The following is a 20,391-nucleotide window of genomic DNA, read 5'->3' on the forward strand; positions in this document are numbered from 1 at the left end:
ATGAGAGCGACATGAAACACCTGCGTGCAGGGCCGTCGCAGAGGGGGTGCGGGGGGGGGGGGATCAACTGTGCAACCAGTGGCTTTACATCAAGTCAGCTCAGTCTCTTTATTTTTGGCATCTTGACATCTTAAAGAAGTCGGTTCGGACACTTTTCATTCATAATATACGTTCATGTTCATTACAACTACACACATTTACTGCCTGTAACTCACAAAGAGACGGACTCACTTTCTTTGCCTTCTTGGCAGCAAACTCAGCAATAAGACTGGATTTATAATCCAGTTTGGACGCAATGTCCTTTTCAACTGATAGCAGGGCAAGTCCACACAGTCTGTCCTCTGAGGTGGAGGTGCGCAAATAGTTTTCAATTAGTTTCAACTGTGAAAAGCTTCCATCACTGGAAAAGTCAACAGTTCAGTTCAATTCAGTTTTATTTGTATAGCGCCAAATCACAACAGAAGTTGTCTCAGGACACTTTCCATACAGAGCTGGTACAGACCACACTCTTTATCTACAGAGACCCAACAATTCCCTCATGAGCAGCACTTGGCGACAGCGGCGAGGAAAAACTTCCTTTTAACAGGCAGAAACCTCGAGCAGAACCAGACTCTGGGTGGGCGGCCATCTGCCTCCACCGGCTGGGTGAGAGAGGAAGAGCAAGAGAGGGAGAGTGAGACAGACAGACAGACAGACAGACAGACAGACAGACAGACAGACAGACAGACAGACAGACAGACAGACATGCAGTCACAGTAACAGTGACAGTGGATGTAATAACAGCAGTAGCAGTTGCAGTGGATGTCAGGCAGGGCCAAGGCAGGAGACGCAGCTGAAATCCACAATCCAGATTCAGACACTGTCCATGGGAACCTGCAAGACGACAAAGCACAGAGACTCCGGGGAAGGAGCTAAGTTAGTAAGACGCCGTGGTAGGACATGAGAGCGTGCAGATGGAGAGGGACAGAAGGACGGAGGAGCTCGGTGTGTCTTTGGATGTCCCTGACAGTCAACTAGGGATCGTGCGGATCCTGAGCGTTGTCTCACAGTTAGTGAAAGTTCCTTCAACCCCTTGAGGTAACGAAGTGTTTCATGTGCTCTAGTTGTTCCCTTTAGGATTTTCTCTTGAAGTATCCTCATCTCAGAGAAGAGATTCGGATGTGCTCAGACGTGGCTCAGTGAGGCATAATGACATCGCAACAATGAAAAACCTGCTTTATTTGTTTGATTTGCCTTTTATTTATTTATTTATTTATTTATTTATTTATTTATTTATTTATTATAGTTTTTAATGTGACATTGACAGGGACAGACAAAATCATAAAAAGCAAGATTGCAGGCACGAGGCCCCCTAGTGGCGCGAGGCCCTGTGCAGTTACACAGTTCGCTCTGCCTGCGTGAAAGAAGACGGTTAACCTGTGAGCGTCATATGATGCTAACAGGAGCAGCTAACGGCTAACTGTTCATGGAGATACTGCAAACAAACAAACAAGAAAACAAGCTGTCACTCACTGAATCCATGGAAGTGTTTGCTCCCCACAGCATTATGGGAAGTGTAGTTTTGGTGAGGGTGAAGCTCTGCTGTGAAATGACTTGTGAAATGTTGATAAGCAGACACATATGAGGAAGTTGTGGAGTCACCTTTAGTTCACCTGAGTTCGTATTGTCTCTGCGGGGTGACGGGGACGCTGACGGCTCAGTCTGACACCACGTGTGCACGGTCAGGTAGCAAGTTATTACCTGTGCGTGGCCGACGAATCGCTCACACAGGACGAAGTGAGCAGGTTACCATCAGTTCACGTGACCAAAGCACGACAGCCGGGGTCTGGACGTCCTCCCCACGTCCTGCCAACGGCGTCAGTCAATGTCTGCTTCCTGACTCGTGACTCAACATGAATATTTAATGAGGCCTTTGTTTGTCACTTTGTCTCCACAGTCTGTCGGGGACATTTAGAAAGTGACAGTTTCTATGTGGTTCACCCACTTCCTCCAGAGGACACCTGCTTTCGCTTTGACGCGTAACACAAAACCCCCAAACTCTTTGCTGACGTCCGTTCGTATCGCCATGGTTACCAAACATAGAAACGGTTTATCTTTGATCTGATTTGTGGTTGTTTTTCCTGCAATCAAAACAGCAGAACCAGAAGCAACCTGACATAAACCAGAAGGTGAAACAGGACGCCGCCGTCGGTCTGTGGGTTCGTTAACGTGTCACAACAATCGATCACGTGTTTGCTGTCAGTGGAAGTTTGAGGCAGCGGAACGTGGATTTACCCCAGCAGCTCAAAATACTGAAGTACAGGACTGGAGTAAATGTACGAGAGAAAAACATCTGAGTCACTCACAGTTTGTCCATCAGGACGTTTGACGGACAGCAGCACGATCACAAACCTGCAAAACTCTGTGTGTGTGTGTGTGTGTGTGTGTGTGTGTGTGTGTGCGCTGCCCCCTGCTGGCTGCAGCTGCTCTCAGTTCTCTGATTTCCTTTGTTTTCTGCAGGTCAGTGAAGCAATCCTGGACAATGCTCGGCTGATGCTGCAGACTGAGAACGTTCAGGCCAATGCTGAGGACTTCAAGGACAGGTCAGAGGTCACACAACCTCAGCTGGACCGGGTCAAACTTAAACCTGGGTTGGACCGGGTCTCACGGCTCACGACTCGTGAACTCTGCGTCTTTTCATTTAGCTGAACTGCACGTTGGAAACATCTCGTACCTCGAAGCATCGACACACCTGAGCCGAAGGTTTCGGGGTCCCATTTCAGGCAGAATAACGTCCCCTTTTGTCCTGCAGGTACGAGAACGAGCAGCCATTCAGGAAGGCGGTGGAGGAGGAGATCAGCTCTCTGTACAAAGTGATCGACGACGCCAACCTGACGAAGGCAGAGCTCGAGGAGCAGATGGAGAACATGAGGGCGGACCTACGCAACCTGGAGCACAACCACGAGCAGGTCGGCCAAACGGAAGAACACGGCATTCAGGTCCAGAGACAGAACAGAAGGACGGTCGAACAAAGACAGCGGAGACACAGAAGATCAATCAGTTGATCACACGTTAATCAATTCATCAGTGAAAAACACGTCAGAATCCAATGTGACGAGACACTGAAAGAAAAAAAATTCATAATATACAATATTTATATTTCAGAAATCAAATTCTATTCAATTCAACCTCCTTTTGTCATTCTGTCAAATTTTAAAGGTTCAGTTGATACAAAAAGAAAAAAGCTAAATCTAACAAAAAGCAAAGACTGTCTGTCCATCTGTCTGTCTGTCTGTCTCTCTCTCTCTCTCTCTCTCTCTGCGTCTGTCTTTCTCTCTCTCTGTCTGTCTCTAGCCTCGGGGTTGTAGATCTGTTTCTGTCTGAAAACTGAAAATGAGGGTATATGAACTGTCCATGTGTCCTCACAGGACGTGCGAGTCCTCTACAGTCAGATGGCAGGACGTGAGGTGGATGAACCCGATGCTCCCATAGAAACCAGTCTGGACCAGATCCTGGCCTACATCAGGAGCCACTGGGAGAAGGTGACGGAGAGGAACCGAGCCGAGACCGACAGCTACCTGGAGTGCAAGGTGAGGACATCTCACCTGCAAAGGTGTCCCCACATGCTGGATTAGTCTTTTCAGGTGCGTTTGATGGTGTGTTTGTCCCAGCAGGAGGCGCAGTGTGTGAGCAGCAGACTGAGTCCTGAGGAGGAGCAGGTGGAGGCGCTGAAGGCTGAGTGTAATGAGACCGGCTGTAAGATCCAGAGTCTGCAGGCTGAGACCGAGTCCATCAGAGCGCTGGTGAGTGGTGTGCAGCGATCAATAACCTGATCACAAGTTCAATCAATAACTGACCGAGGAAAGACGACATTGCATGTCTGTTGTCGTCGCAGAAACGAGGTCTGGAGAACTCCCTGGGCGACGCCCGGCACTGGCACGACATGGAGCTGCAGAACCTGGGCTCGGTGGTGGCCAAGCTGGAGGCGGAGCTGGCCGACGTCCGTGGCGAGATCGAGCAGCAGCGCCGCGACTACGACACGCTGCTGAGCAACAAGCAGCGTCTGGAGCAGGAGATCGGCATGTACCACGGCATCCTGGACGGAGAGGAGAACCGCTTCCAGCCCGCCGAGACGCCGTGAGTCACCGCACGACACCGACAGCGCCAAACCAGACCTGGTCATGTGACCAAACACTCTGAGGTCACTGTGACTAAAAAACCATCAGTCCAAGATTATAAATCAGGATGACAAACACTGTCAGGATTAGCAGAAACTGCACAACCTCTAGATTCTAAAAGAGTGATCAAAGATTACACACGAGCAATTTGCTCCACCACCTTAGCCGCCAGCACGTCTTGTAACAAAAAGATGAAAATATCGTATGTCCACTTCAAGCAAACCACACAAACCCGGTATCATATGAAAGCAGAGAGTCTGATGATGATGAAGATGTCTGCCTCCTCACTGTGCGACGGAAACTCTGCGAGCTAGAAGCCAAAGAGTAGAAGAAAAAACTTTGCTAAATCATAAAGTATGTCTTACCTTTGCTGTTTTGTGGTCAAAAGTTATATTCCAGCTGGAAAACGCTGCTAATGTCTCCTCCTATGACTCTGCGATAGTTTGAGATCGATCACGAAGGTCCTAGTTGTTCACGTAAAGAGGAGGGGTTTCTAGAGTGGAGGGAGCGCTCTTCATGCAATAACCTATCTCTGGGCTTACTTCCTGCTGGATCGTCATTGGTGTTTCTATGGTGAATTTGGGCGATGTCCCTCGAATCTCTTGACTCTGACTGGTCAATAGGTGTCGATCATCAGCTGTTGGCCGGTCTAACTGCACAGTGAGTTTCAGCGCTCCGTCTCATGAAGGAGCAGAGCGCTCACAGAGGACTCTGCTGAGCTGCCTGACGTCTTATTTTACTGTTTTATTTGCATTTTGTCCTTTTATGAGAGATAAGAACAATAGCAAGCAGAAAAAAAGGCTGAAAAGGTGTTTTCAACAGAGGAGAGTCTCCATATGCTTGGATGAGATAACTCGTATATCCATCCATCCATCTTCTCCCGGGGCCGGGTCACGGGGGCAGCAGTCTGAGCAGGGACGCCCAGACTTCCCTCTCCCCGGACACTTTCTTTAGCTCTTCCGGGGGGATCCTGAGGCGTTCCCAGGCCAGCTGAGTGACATAGTCACTCCAGCGTGTCCTGGGTCTTCCTCAGGGCCTCCTCTCGGTGGGGCATGCCTGGAACACCTCCCTGGGGAGGCATCCAGGGGGCATCTGATAGAGATGCCCGAGCCACCTCAGCTGACTCCTCTCGATGTGGAGGAGCAGCGACTCTACTCTGAGCTCCTCCCGGGTGACAGAGCTCTTCACCTTATCTCTAAGGGAGCGCCCCGCCACCCTGCGAAGGAAACTCATTTCAGCCGCTTGTATCCGGGACCTCGTTCTTTCGGTCATGACCCAAAGTTCATGACCATAGGTGAGGGTAGGGACGTAGATTGACCGGTAAATCGAGAGCTTCACCGGTACCGCTCAACCTCCCACACTAGCTCAGGCTCTTTCCCCCCCAGCGAGGTGACATTCCATGTCCCCATAGCCAGAGTCATCGTCCAGGGTTTGGGTCGTCAAGACTCCAAAATAATAAATCAAGATTATGGGACGCTACATCGAGATTAAAGGTCCAGTGTGTGGGATTTAGTGCCATCTAGTGGCGAACGCCCTTGCCTCAACCTCCCCTGTGGTGGCTGCTAAAGACGCCCAATCTAAACCAGCGTTTGGTATGTCCTTTCTGGGCTCCTGTAGAAACATGGTGGTGCAAAATGGCCGACAAATATCATAATGTCACATGATATTGACATTGTGAGACATGAGGTAAAAATGATAAAATACTACATACTTTTTCAAAATTACAAACTTCTACATCATTTAGAGAATTCTGTGGAATTTGGAGGAAACCAATTTGTAAATGCTAAATCAGGATTATGAGATCCAATATTCAGAAGAAGAGATTATCTGTCCACACATTAAATACATAAATAAATCGGCCTTTAAATTACAGCCAACATTAATGATTGAAATGACCTGTCCAGGTGTCCAGGTCTGCATTCAGAACCCGAGGGAGCTGCCATTGCTTCTGCGGCTCCAGACTCTGGGACCAACACTCCAGGACCTCCAGGAACACCAGGACAGTGATCCCAGCAGAGGACCTGTGGAGCAGAGGGAGGTCCAGCAGAGACTTTTCTGGATGTTGTGTTTGTTCAGATAAACGTGGACTCTCCTGGAGGGTTTTCTACCTGGTGACGTGTGCAGGTGTGAATGATGCTGAGAACCTGCAGGAAGTCCAGAGTGACCAGAATCCCCGCGAGGCAGCGTTCAGTGATCTGAATCTTAGATGAATGTGAATGTGATGGGTCCTCAGGTGAACCTGTTACCAGAACATCAAAGGACCCCATCCGAACTGGTCCTTAGGTCTAGACTGTAGAGGGCTCTGGTTCTGGATTAGTCCAGCACTCCACGATGCGGCATCATGAAAAGTCTATGCCTCGCTCGCTCCTCAGATCGCCATGTCGACTGAAGCGTGAATACTTTAGTTCACATCTGTTGATTCTGTTGCACTTGTTTCCCATCATGCAACTGGACACAGTCTTTCATCATGCCACGTTCACGTCGTGTGTGACGGATGGTCGAGATGAAAGATTCTCATGTTTCCGACTTCACGACATCAGATCTGTTTGACGCTTCAAATACGGACGGCATCACAAATTTGGGTTTAATGACACTGAACAGGGCGTCGCGCTGTGAGGCGTCCATGTTTGTTTGTTTGTTTTTCAGACTCTTCGTGTTAGCAGAAACATTTCTGCTGTGAACAATTTCCAACTTAAATCTGAAATTATCACTGACGATGAACACAGCATTAGAGGCTGGCACATCTGCACCGTGTGATCACAGTTACCTGTCCACACCTTGACGCACACCTGAGACATACGAGAAGGTCACATGAGCGGTTCTCACTTTGAAATCATAAAGAATTTTGGGATACTGAGGAGTTTTTAAATAGAGCAGCTGACCTTTGGCCTCATCATGCTCGGATGAGCTGGCCATCGAGGTGAAAAAATCAAACACACCTTCTGACAAACATCCTGAGACACAGTTCTGACGACTTCAAAGTACTTCTTGACTGCAAACTGGTCTCTTTTTCTTTGCAGGGTTCTTGAAATATCGATAAGAACTGTTCAACATTTAAGAGACGCACCGTTCACAGAAATACGTCACATGACACCCCCCCCATCGGCCAGAACAACCTCCAAACACAGGAAGTCCACAGTTAAGGTGTGACGGGGTTTCGGGTCTGAAGCTGTTTTACACTCAGACTCATTTCAGATCAAATCAGCATAATACTGACGATATGTACGAGAGTGAACTGCAGGTCTCACACATCTCCTTTACATGACCTTCATCATCCTCATACACACTCATTTCAGGTTTTCCAGTTCAGCAGACAGCAGACCTGAACGCCCACAGACTGACTGTCAAAGCAGACACGTCTCGAGCGGTCCATCACAGAGGTCCCGTGACCCTCGAGCGGTCCATCAGTTTGTAATGGTGCAGGCTGATTGTGGATCAGTTTAAGACTCCAGGTTTTCACGATCAGAACGTTGTGGTTCCCCCACAGCAGATCCACGTCACCGACATGCACCGTCGCACTGGCGTAGCCTCGTGGTTGTCTTTTCCTCGGTCGTCTTGGATTCTGCTTCACCTCGTGCACTTTTCCATCCTGTTCGACCTGACACCTGGTGTGTCGTACCTGTTTGAAGTGATGACATCAAAGCAGGTGTCGTGTGATGTACGGCTCAGAGAGACAGATTTTCCACATCAGCTTTATTTAGGTTTTCTGATCAATAAAGCACTTTGTTTTTTTTAATGAACCTGAACTTTGAGGATGATGATGATGATGATGATGATTCAGTGTTTCTCTTGCTGCTGATTGAATGAGAAAATAAAATAGTTTGAAAGTGATGTCAGCAGGTTGAACTGTTTATTCCTCTGTTTAAGGCTGCAAACATGTCTGAACACGATCTGCTCGAGTTCACTTCTAGAACCATGACGGCCTTCTCGATGGAACGATCGCTGCGTGAGGACGCCTGCGTGAAGTGATGATCCCTTCAGATCATCTCATCTGCTTCAGACTTTCATCCAACATCACACTGCCACATAAAAACTTTAAAAAACAATTTCAATTGGTCTGAATTTGGAGATGAAAACACATTGAAGTTCTTTGTGGAGTCTGGTTGTTTAATTACTGGAAGCTTCTGAATGATTTTATCGTCCTCGTGGTGAAGTCACAGGATCAGAGGCTCGTTTCTAAAAGGAGGCCAGCGACACGTTCTGAGCAAACCTCGGACTCATCAGACAGAAGCAGCAGCTGTTCCCCTCAGAGCGACAATCCGACGGACGAACAGCCCAGAACGTTCTGCCTCCAGCTGCCGCCGACAGCGAGGCGGAATAACCAACCAGATGGGAGAAAGTGTGGTTTCCATGGAAACTGACTATCTGTGCACACATAAACTGGAGTAGAAGAAGTGAAAAGCGGTGGCACATTATTACTCAGCGGATCCTTCGGTGAGCCGCCTGTGGCTCATGGGACACGTGTTGGAAACAGAAGGAGCTGAGCGGCCTTCAGGTTACAGCGAGGACAGCGGAGGTGAGCATCATAACGGTGAACTGAACAGGGACAACTCGCCAAAAGTTCACCTGGTCAAGAAGCTAAGCTAAAATGGCGGCCAGTAGTTTTTTTGGAAAAGAAGCCACTTCAGCCCAGTGATGACGCCCCGCGCCGCCCATGAAAGTCAAGCAGAATGAGAGCAAACATGACAGTAACTTTTTAGCCTTTCACCGTAAGAAGAGTTAAAACGAGGCGAGGAGTGACTCAGCACAGGTGTCGGGCATAAAGCCCTCTGTTGGTTCTAATGGGAACGAGTGTTGCTTTCAGGACGACGGGGCCAACGCACAACAACGACTCAGCATAATCACACACTCACTAAAGCTGCACAATGCAGCCACGCCGCTAGCTGCTGCTACTGCAGCACCACCTGCTTCAGCTCATTGGTGGTCAGAAAAGACAACAGCAGGCAGGGACACCATCCACTGAAGTCCCCAGTCCTCTCAGCGGGACTACAGCTGCCTGGTGGAGGAGATGGAGACTGTGTGCAGCCTTTCTTCAGAGTGTGCAAATGCAGCATGGCGGCAGCCCGCTGGAGGCCCCTGAACCCCAGACCAGCAGTGGACACTCCTGGATCCTTTTCACCTGTCCTCATCTAGACTCTTCTGTTCTGAGGAAGAGCACCATCATCAGAGCTAACAGTGAGCGTCTGAGAGGGCGGCTCATCGAGCGCAGGAGTTCACTGTTAAGAGTTCAGTTTAAAACGCTCCTCTTCGCCTGCTCACACTCAGCCAATGATAAGGCCTGTTGTCAAAGCCTTCTCAGGTTTGTACTATTAGTCTTGCCGTAGTTTCGATGGTTATGACTTTAGTTGGGCAGAAAACACATTTGCCTGTGAGTACAGACTCATACAGTCATTTTGACATTGAATAATAAGATAAGTTAATGAATCCAAGTTTGTTTGAAAAGTGCATTTTGATCGTAACTGCTAGCATCGTAATGGAATTTCCCATATACGTTAGCCATAAGCTAGCGCATTCGTTGCTGTACAGTTAAAACAGCCAATAGAACAAGATTGTTGTTCAACAACGTTGGAAAGGATGAAAGCTGCTTCATTCTTTATCTTGGGGAAACTGTTAGCTATCTGCCGAGCTGATGTAGCAAGCTAGGCCATGTCTCTCACACACACACACACACACACACACACACACACACACACACACACACACACACACACACACACACACACACACACACACACACACACAGAAGCGGGGGCAGAACAACCTGAATGCACCTGATTTGCTCTCTTGAAATGAGGGAATACGGAGGACACACCTGGGTCACCTGTGGGTCACTGGAGGGATTCTCCTGGTTCTCCTGCCGGGCCCTCATCCCGGAGGCTGAGCTCCTGCAAACAGGGTCACTTGTGTTTGGACCAGAGTTCAGTTCGAGCCTCTGAGCAGCAGCTGCCACTCTAAAGACCACAGCGTCCAAACCGAGCGGAGCCTCACGGCGGGTAAGAAAAGTGCTTTTCTGTCACGATTTGCCATCGTTGTCGTTATGCAGTCAGTATAGATTAATGTTAATTAGGGGTATTATTATGGTGCTTTACGACACACCTGACTGTGATTTATGAAGACCATCACCGTTATCAATCAGTACATTAGTGTGTGAAAGCACTTGGTTCAGAGTCAGTTACAGACATGGACATTCAGCAGGACAGACAGAAGACTCCACGGGGAGAGCTGAAGGGGAGATCATTAACTCTAAATCCACCCAGAAATAAGAGAAAAAAAGACAATTCAGCCTGAGAATCATCACGTTTTTAAGTTTTCTTCAGTATCAAAGTAATCCAGTGATAGCTGTCTGAACATCCATGGGTACACTGCAAACAGGAGCTGCTAACAGCTAATTCAGCAGACTGCTGCCGATGACTAAATGTAAACAAGTAAAGACTAAAAAACGGGCTGTGAAGAGAGTATCAGTACCTGCCTGCAGACGACATTAACAACAGCACATCAGGAGCTTCGAGAGGCTCTCCTCTCCTGGTGGATTCAACTGTTTCCGTTGTCATGTCGGAGCCCACACAGGCCTCTTTGAGGGCGTTAGCATGTTAGCATCTATGACATTAGCAACAACATTTTTCACTTCCTCCATTTTCACACAAAAGATGATCAAATAAATTAGAAGGAAAACTCAGAGATCCACTTTAAAATACAAGGAGCGAGAGGAGGAGCAGCCGGTTCACAGACAGGCAGGAGCTCCGTGTGCCTGCAGTCATTACTGAGGGCGAAACGACCCACTGCAGACCACAACCATCCAGCACAGCCGCTGATGTGAACATCACCTCCCCGACAGACACAGAGCCAGCGTGAGGCTTCAGAGCAGAGCGACGCTCAGGCTGGAATGAACCCTGCAGCCTGCAGGGGGCACTGGTTTCAGTTGTGTTTTTTCATTTCAATGTTCTTTCTTCTTCTTGGTCTCATAAACACACAGACGTGCTTCCGTCCGTCTGTGGTTCAGACTGTTTCTGTCGTCTTCACGTGTCTGCAGCTCCACTTCCTGTCTGTCGATCACACTCTTCCATTACAGCCAATCAATAAAACAGAACTTGGTCACAGAAAATGGATCAGGGCAGTCCTCCTGTTTCAAGTCAGCAGCTTTGTTTCTTTTGGAGAGGAAGTGACTTCCTGTTGGCCGTTTCAATCAAGTATAAAATCAACATTTAACATTTATCAGTTCACGTGCTTGACAATAGCACAACGCTAGCAGCTCGTCTCCACAGGCCAGCTCTACAGTTTTTACCCATAATCCCACAGGCCTGGCATCAGTGTGCAGGTCTGAGCCTGGCCGTTGTACCAATGAAGCTCAGTGAACGGCAGCGGAGGGCGCCGCCTCCCTGCCTGCTGCCGTCAGTAATGCATCAATCCTCAGCCTCTAATTGGAGGGTTTAGGCTGGCTGTAGTGGGATACAGCCGACCCCGACCCCTCCCTCGTGGCAGACCATGGGGGCCCTGAAGGTCCAGCGGTTGGTGTCAGGGTTGTACATCTCCACAGAACTAAGGTTGGACTGTCCGTCGTAGCCGCCCACTGCGTACAGGCGTCCTGATGTAGATACCAGCGACACTCTGCTGCGCCGTGTGTTCATGGCCACCAGGAGGCTCCACTGTCCAGACGCTGAGCTGAACACTTCCGCCCCGCTTAGGAAACCAGAGCCGTCGTACCCCCCCGCTACGTACATGTGACTGCCGAGAGCCGCCGCCCCGTGACGACAGCGCTTGTTCATCATGGCAGCCGCAGGGTGCCAGCGGTTAGTGTGGTGGTTGTAGTACTCCACCTGCAGGACGGGAGGGGTATGACACATAATACATGAAATACACGTTTTGTTTACTAGATCTGTCTGTGTTCTGTTAAGATGGATCAACAATCAAGAACGACATCGACTATCGAAAATCTGAAACTTGTACACACAAAACAGATACGGCAGTATATCAAAATATTTAATGTTCCTCCAGACTAAAAAAAATCCTCTGATACTACTACAACTACTACTAATAACAGCAATACTACTAAAAATAACCAAGTCAATTTACAAAAAGAAGGAGGGAAAGGACAACGTTGTGTAACTCCTACAGCTGGCATTAGCAGTAACAGTGAATGAGACAATAAGACGATCTAGAAAACATCTGCTCGTCGATAGACGTCTTAGATCCACTCTGAGAACTCAACCATCAAACTGACCGTGTTGAAGATCTGTAGACCATCATGGCCGCCAGAGACAAAGATGCGTCCGTCAAACACTGTCACACCAGCTGCACTGCGACTCGCACTCATCTCCGTCACCACCGTCCACCTGCAGCAGTTCAATTAGAGTTTTATCATTTTGCATTCATCCATACTTCTTTACTTCTGTATTGTTTGACCCACAATGTGGAGCAGGAGAAAGCTGGTGACTCAGTCGGTGTACTAGAAGACTAAAACAGCCTCTGTTGGACATTTGATTATTAAGGTCATGTAGGAGACACTGGTACAGTGGACAAAACTTTTTTCTCTGCTTTCTTCAAAGAGTTCACTCTGCTTCATGTTGGAGAGCTGCTTCTCTGTGTGAGATGGACTCATGCTGTTCACATGTTACTCTGGACAATACGTATTACTCTGGATACTATGTGTTACTCTGGATACTACATGGCACTCTGGACACTACGTGTTACTCCGGTATGATACAAGGCTATCAGTGCAGTGATAACCTTCATCAAGAAGTCAATGCAGTGTTTTAAACAACACTGGAAGCCAACTCCAAGACCATCACATGGTACCATCAAGTGTGGCATGTACCAAAGTAATGCACTGTCCCCACTGCTGTTCTGCATAGGCCTGAACCCCCTCAGCCACATCGTTGCAAAGAGTGGCTCTGGATGCAGATTCAGAAGTGGAATGACCACCTTACATGGATGACATCAAACTGTACTGCAGGAGTGAACGAGACATTGAGTCAGATAAGTGTGGCCGCATGGCGGCAAAGAAAGGGAAGCCTATCAGGAGCTGCAGGAAGGCAGGATAGCAGATATACCGGGCAGGAACAAGTACCTGGGTATCCCACAGGCCTATGGGAGCCATGATCAGGATGCAAAGATGTTGGTCACAAACAAATACTTCCAGAGGGTAAGACAGGTGCTCAGAGGCAAGTTCAATAGTCGGAATACCACCAAAGCAATCAACATGTACACCCTACCAGTCATCAGATACCAAGCAGGAATAATAAGCTGGCCACGGCCACTGATGTCAAGACACGAAAACTCCTCACAACGCATGGAGATCCAAAGTCCAGCACCCTGAGACTCTACAAGCAACGAAAAGAGGATGGTCAAGGATAAGCGAATTTCAGAGACCAAATCCAGGATGAAACAAGGTGCATCCATGAATACATCATGAAGATATATCAGGAACATGGGATGGACTGCTAAAAGAGTGTCTTAGGCAGCAGAAGATGTGATGCGGACGAAGAGAAAGTATCATGGAAGACCAAACCCCTCCATCAGATGTATCATTGACAGATGAAGGAAGTGGCGGACATCAAGAAATCCTACCAGTGGCTAGAGAAGGTCAGCCTGAAGGACAGCACAGAGGCTGTGATTGTGGTAGCACAAGAACACCAGATCCACAGAGGCAGGGTTCTACCACAGGACAGGTGAAGCAAAGGTGCAGACTGTGCAAAGATGTTTCTGAGACAGTTCAGCACACAGCAGCAGAATGTAAGATACAAGCTGGGACAGTGTTCAGTGAGAGGCAAACCATGTGGCTGCAACAGTGCACAGGAACACCTTTGACAAGTAGGAGATCAGAAGTCCGAAAGTCCCAATGGGACACACCACCGAAATTTGTTGAGAACAACAGAGCTAAGACCCTGGGGGACTTCAAGGTCCAGACTGACCAGCAGCTGCTGGCTCACTGATCAGACATCGTGGTGGTTGATAAGGAACAGAAGAGGGCAGTTGTGATAGAAGTGGCGAGGCCAGCTGACCGTAACATCAGACAGAAGGATGACGAGAAGATGGAGGTGTACCAGGACCTGAAGGAACACCTGGAACAGATGTGGAAGGTGATGTCCAAAGTGGTCCCAGTGGTAACAGGAGAATTTGGGACTGTGACCCCAAAACTGGTCAAAAAAATCTCAGGTCTCTGTCCTCGAGCAGCTAAGATAATGCACAGAACCCTCAAACTCCATGTGAATTATAACTGGAAATTTGCACAAAGGTTCTGAATAAAAGAAGAAGATCAATAACACATAATCAAGTATGTGTAAGTATCCTTTATTTGTCAAGTACACAATTCAAAATGTACAATTTCAATTACAATTTTGTCATTTAGCAAGAAATGTGGCACTTTTATATAACTATTCCCTGAATTTACACAAGATGTACTCTTCTTTTATTAGTGCCAGTACCTGAATATAAAATAACTGTTTATGACATACAAGATTCTGGTCCTGGATGAAGCTAACTGTGGGCCCCTGGTTGAAGCTAACTGTGGGCCCCTGGATGAAGCTAACTGTGGGCCCCTGGTTGAAGCTAACTGTGGGCCCCTGGATGAAGCTAACTGTGGGCCCCTGGATGAAGCTAACTGTGGGCCCCTGGATGAAGCTAACTGTGGGCCCCTGGTTGAAGCTAACTGTGGGCCCCTGGTTGAAGCTAACAGCTGGTCCTGGATGAAGCTAACTGTGGGCCCCTGGTTGAAGCTAACTGTGGGCCCCTGGATGAAGCTAACTGTGGGCCCCTGGTTGAAGCTAACTGTGGGCCCCTGGATGAAGCTAACTGTGGGCCCCTGGATGAAGCTAACTGTGGGACTCACCTGTCGTTCTCTGGAGAATAACACTCCACAGAGTTCAGAGATGATTTTCCGTCATAGCCGCCACACACGTAGATGTGTCCGTCGATTACAACCGTTCCCATGGCGCTGAGGACAATGACATGTTATTAGCCCTCTACAGTTTCAGGCTCAGTGTATTGATCAGAGTATTGATCAGAGTATTAACCTGCGCTGGCTGTTCATGCTCGACACACGTGTCCAGCTGTCTGTCTCAGGGTTGTAAACTTCCACGGTGCTGAGTCGGGATTGGCCGTCATATCCACCAATGGCATACAGCAGCCCATTAACTACTGCCACGCCCACTCTGCTGCGAGCCGTCCTCATTGGCTGACAGCGCTCCCAGAAGTTCCCCATTGGATCAAACACTTCGACCACATTTAAAGAGTCACCTGAAAAAAGAAACAACAAAAGACAAACTAAAGACCAATCAAATACCAGCGTTGCCATCACACCATCTGTGATTGGTCAGTTACTTAAAAGCCTGAACTGAACCACAAAGTGAAAATACATCATCAAGAGTTGAGACCAATCAATCAGCTGCCTCTTCAGCTGCAGTTCCTCCATCCTCCAACTTCCCTCTACATATTACAGTCAGTACAGTTTCTAAAAGATAAAAGTCCAACAATAATCACTGAGGGAAGACTTTCACAATAAAGGCCCTGTTATGATCACTGAGGGAAGACTTTCACAGTAAGAGTCCCATTATGATCACAGAGCTCTGTCAGATTCACAGGAGGATTTCCTGACTGACACACAGGTGAGAGGTGTACCTGAGCTGTTAAGTCCTCCCACAGCATAGATGAGTCCTGTGATGGACGTGCAGCACCTCTGTCTGGTCTTGAAGGCAGGCAGGTGAGGACGCCGCTCCGGCATCAGGTGGAAGTCTTTGGCTTCATCCACCAGATCCCTGACAGGAAACAGGCAACACAGCAGAGCCAGAGACGCTCACAAACTCACCACGCTACATTCAACGGGCAACGACGAGGGACATTTTTAGGCTCTGAAACCTGATTATTAGACATTTTCAGTCAATAAGAAGAGCTGACATGAGAGACATCTTACCTGTACACAGTGACACATGGGCTTTTGTGGTCTCACCTGCATTTATGGCAGCAGCGTATGAGTTCGTCCTGCTGGACTCGGTCTGACAAGAACTGAGGTCGACAAAGAGGAAGTCTGATCTTTGACAGCAGCTCTGGCAGCAGAGACTCCCTCCGGTCCCGGTCATGATGAACCCAGGCCAGCACTGCCTCAAACACCTGCACAGGTACAACACGTTCAACGCACCATAAACACCTGCACAGGTTCAACATATTCAGCAGATCTGTTTTTCTCTGACGTCTTCAGGCAAGGTGCCTCACCTGTTCCTCTGCTTTAATGTTCAGTTCGTCACAGCCGACCAGCTCCAGCACCTCCTCCGTCCTCAGACCCAGAAACTCCTCGGACAAAGAAACGTCCACAAAGTGCTGATGGAGGAAGCTGTTGGCCGAGTCGTACAGAGTCGTGCACATCATGGTCTCCGCGAACTGACGCACACCCAGGCAGTTCTTGGGATGTAACCTGAACGCCGCAGACCAGCAGATGGATGGACGGACGGACGGAGGGACGGACGGACGGACGGACAGACGGACAGACAGATGGACAGACAGATGGACAGACAGATGGGTCAGGAGTCGCTCGTTTCTAATCAACACATTTCGTTATTTGGTTTACTGAAGTCAGAGGATGAAGAGGATTCCCCAAAAAGATTCTGTGAACAGCAACGTGATTTTCTAAGAAGTCAAAGACTCTTCAGCTGAATTATTGTCTTCATGAATGTTTGTGAATCGACTCTTTTAAACTCTCTGAAGTTAAATCCTGAATATTATTTCATGGCATCTAAAATTCCAGAGTCACAAATCAATGGACCCTGAGCTTTTTTTTTTTTTCTGGTCAGCTGTTGATTTTAAGTCAACGTGAACAAAAAATGGAAAATTGAACATTTATATTTCAACGACACTTCTGATTCCGCTGATTGTATTTATATATATATGCATATATTTATGTACTGTCTGTGTGTGTGTGTGTGAGTGTGTTCCAGACGGTGTAACCTGGTTGCCATAGTGACGATGTGTAAACCCTTTCGCTCTCTGCTGTCGGTTCTTGCTCTCTTTTGATCTTATGTTCTTCGTCAGTTTGTTTTTGGATCCTTCAGCCACTGAAGATCCAAAGTGAACTTCCTGAAGGTGAGTCAGAGTGGACTGAGCGTGTGCGGTGGCGGCTCACTCACCTCTCCTGCAGGAAGGAGCAGCAGGCGTCTTTGACGTTCTGCAGCTGCAAGAAGCTCGAGCCAATCAGAAGAGACTGAACGTTCTGCTGGTCGATGGCAACATGGCCGCTGTATGCAAAGTTTATGAGAGCCTCCAGAGCGCTGCAAGAAGACAGGGACTGGTTAGACTGGAGGCAGACTGGAGTCAGGGTTGGTGTACTGGTCTTTGGTTACCTGGGGTCCATGCCCTGCATCAGGATCTCGTCCTGTTTGCACTCCACCATGTCGTTGGTGAACATGGCGTGAAAGTATGGGATCGAGGCCGCCAACACAATCCGGTGAGCACTGAACTTATGATCTCCAACCTGCAGAGGACAAGGAACCAGTGATGTTAACTGTGTTCAAAGACTGTATTCACCTGTACGGTGGGCTCACCTGTACAGTGAGCTCACCTGTACAGCGCTGTGTGTCCACTGTGTTGCAGGTATTAACTCAGTTGCAGATTCAGCAGATTAGATCCTCAGTCACTAAGAGGATTAACCTGCAGCAGTAACTCTACAGGCTGCACAGCGTCACTGCAGTACTGTGTACCTGTCAGAGGTGCATCACTGACATCATTAACTGATGATGATGGTTTACAGGGACACACGATGAAGGCACCACAGCAACTTTTAAACAGCATCAGCTATGACAGCTGGATGTAATGGAGCTGCTCTGCTGAAGATACAACACAGTTTGTCTTCATCACTGCTGCTCTGCACAGACAGACAGGTGCACAGACAGACAGGTGCATAAACAGACAGGTGCACAGACAGACAGGTACACAGACAGACAGGTGCATAAACAGACAGGTGCACAGACAGACAGGTACACAGACAGACAGGTGCACAGACAGACAGGTGCACAGACAGATAGGTGCACAGACAGACAGGTGCACAGACAGACAGGTGCACAGACAGATAGGTGCACAGACAGACAGGTGCACAGACAGACAGGTACACAGACAGACAGGTGCATAAACAGACAGGTGCACAGACAGACAGGTGCATAAACAGACAGGTGCACAGACAGACAGGTGCATAAACAGACAGGTGCACAGACAGACAGGTGCATAAACAGACAGGTGCACAGACAGACAGGTGCATAAACAGACAGGTACACAGACTCAAAACGTCGAACAGGTGACTGAAGGTGTGTCTACATCCTTTCCTTCGACCTGTGGGAGCTTTCAACCGTACAGCCTGACTCGTGCAGGTGATGAGGAAGATGAGGAAGATGGACGGCGTGCTCACACTCTTTCAGGGCTTCTGATTGGTCACTTCATTGATTAGTCGACGGACAGAGAAACAAACTGCAGCTCGTGTTTGCTGCAGATTTCTGTGATCGTTCAGGATCTGTTGATCTGGGCTGTAGAAATCAATCAATCGATCAATGAGCGGCTACAATCATCAGCAGATTGAGCGATGGTAAAAACAGTCACAGGTGTTTTTTTCCTGTGTCTGAGGCCCGCCCTCACCTGTCCATGCCAACAGGTGTGGCTGACCAGCAGCCCAAAAGGTAAAACAAAACCTCCTCACCTGAGCTGCTGCTCTTCTTTAAAACAGGAAACAGCTGATTTTTATTTTGGCTCTCTTTGATCTTTGAAGTTGATCTTTTATCTTTAGCTTCAACAGAGAATATTTGACATTTAAAAAGGAAAAAACAGTTCTATCGATGATCAAAACAGTTCATGCGTCCATGGAATAATCGATTCGTCGATCAATAAACTGATTACTGTATTGATTACTGTAGAAGCTAAACTGAGGAGGGTTATCGTGTTTCTGTCCAATGAGACCAGCACGTCAGCTCGATCCACATCTGCTCTATCTAAAACCAGCACATCCACTGAGACCAGGAGGACGACTCCTTCACTGAGGCCACCATCTCTGTCCAGCGAGACCAGCAGGGCGTCTCCGTCCATTGCAGCACAGAAACACAAATGAACACAAATGTGCACTCATATTAAGTTCAGATGGACTTTAGGAGGACAGTGGGTCCTCCATCTCGATCTCACGCACACACTTTACGTGGACTTGAGGAAGCTGCATTAATGGAGACTTCAGGACATGTCAACCTGTCCTTTTAAATAAGACATTCACCTGTAACCATTAACTCACTGATCACCATGACAACATGACAGCCAACCAGCAACCTCCTGCAGGCCTCCACATGCAGCACGTCTCAGGTGTTTCCGGTGTGCGGCAGGTCAAAGGTTAGCCGTATTAGCTTTATAACACGTGTGACGTCACAAACTTATCGTACATGGCAGTTATTTCAATAATCCGCCGTCAGCTCCCGGAAAGCCACAGCAACTGTTTGTGTTGTTAGCGTCAACACTGTTAGCTCGACTGCCGCAGTTAGCTTCCTATACACGGCTGTTAGCCGGCTAACAGGCTAACTTCAGTCTCGAGCGTCGTCAGTTTTACCTTGAGCGTGACATCACAGAGTTTCCCCTGACGTCGGATCTCCTCCATGACGACATAGCCTCGTGCCGGCAGGTCGTGCACTGAAAAATGAACTAAATCCTCGAGCTCTTCGCAGAGAACGTCTCCCATCGTCAGAAGGAGCGGCGGAGCGGCGCGGACTGACCCTCTGAGCTGCCGTACACAGACAGGGGTGGCTTACGTCAAGGTAAGTGGAGAAGCATGGAGACTTCCGGTTACACAATAAAAGACTGTCTGCTGTCAAATAGGAGAGATCAAGTGCTGGTAGGATTAAACGGTTTACCACTTCCGCTTTGTTCTTAGCCTTCAAAATAAAAGTTTAAGATTTATAAAAGTTTTTATTTAAAACTACAGATTTTGGTCCGGCTCGTTCTTTATGTTAACGCTAAACTTCCAATAATTTGACTGAACAAACTGATTCAGTTCGTGTATTCTTTAGGTCTTTAACGTGCGCATAACATCCCATAATCACAAAGCAATTCACGGATAACCTTTGCTGTGTAACACAGTCCAACATCAAGCAACCGCCAGGTGACACCAAACTATTTAAAGCCTCGAAGACCTGAAATCTCAAGTATTTCTCTGTCACGTTGGATTGTCAGGACTAAATAAGCAAAAGTCAAGGTGATACAACAACATCTTTAGTTGTAACTTGTTTTC

At 48.0% G+C, this 20,391-nt stretch overlaps 2 protein-coding genes across 2 annotated transcripts in view; one reads left to right on the top strand and one right to left on the bottom strand.

Moving 5' to 3' along the window:
• The window catches only part of bfsp2 (beaded filament structural protein 2, phakinin), a 6,767-nt gene extending 603 nt beyond the window's left edge, over positions 1–6,164 (top strand). The window contains exons 2-7 of the mRNA XM_070974715.1: positions 2,500–2,582; positions 2,792–2,948; positions 3,408–3,569; positions 3,654–3,782; positions 3,875–4,116; positions 6,062–6,164. Of these exons, the coding sequence (XP_070830816.1) occupies positions 2,500–2,582; positions 2,792–2,948; positions 3,408–3,569; positions 3,654–3,782; positions 3,875–4,116; positions 6,062–6,164 (876 nt within the window). The remainder of the gene's footprint in view (positions 1–2,499; positions 2,583–2,791; positions 2,949–3,407; positions 3,570–3,653; positions 3,783–3,874; positions 4,117–6,061) is intronic.
• A 4,277-nt stretch (positions 6,165–10,441) lies between these two features.
• klhl18 (kelch-like family member 18) lies at positions 10,442–19,896 on the bottom strand. Its single transcript, XM_070973249.1, has 10 exons — positions 19,714–19,896; positions 17,483–17,613; positions 17,270–17,410; positions 16,362–16,560; positions 16,099–16,259; positions 15,771–15,907; positions 15,167–15,389; positions 14,983–15,087; positions 12,376–12,487; positions 10,442–11,971 (listed from the first exon to the last, which is right to left on the bottom strand). Exons 1-10 carry the CDS (start codon positions 19,840–19,842, stop codon positions 11,585–11,587), a joined length of 1,725 nt encoding a protein of 574 aa, XP_070829350.1. The 5' UTR covers positions 19,843–19,896; the 3' UTR covers positions 10,442–11,584.
• Positions 19,897–20,391: the final 495 nt, after the last annotated feature.

This window comes from Chaetodon trifascialis, chromosome 11 (assembly GCF_039877785.1).
Source record: "Chaetodon trifascialis isolate fChaTrf1 chromosome 11, fChaTrf1.hap1, whole genome shotgun sequence".
In the NCBI taxonomy this organism is placed as follows: Eukaryota; Metazoa; Chordata; class Actinopteri; order Chaetodontiformes; family Chaetodontidae; genus Chaetodon; species Chaetodon trifascialis.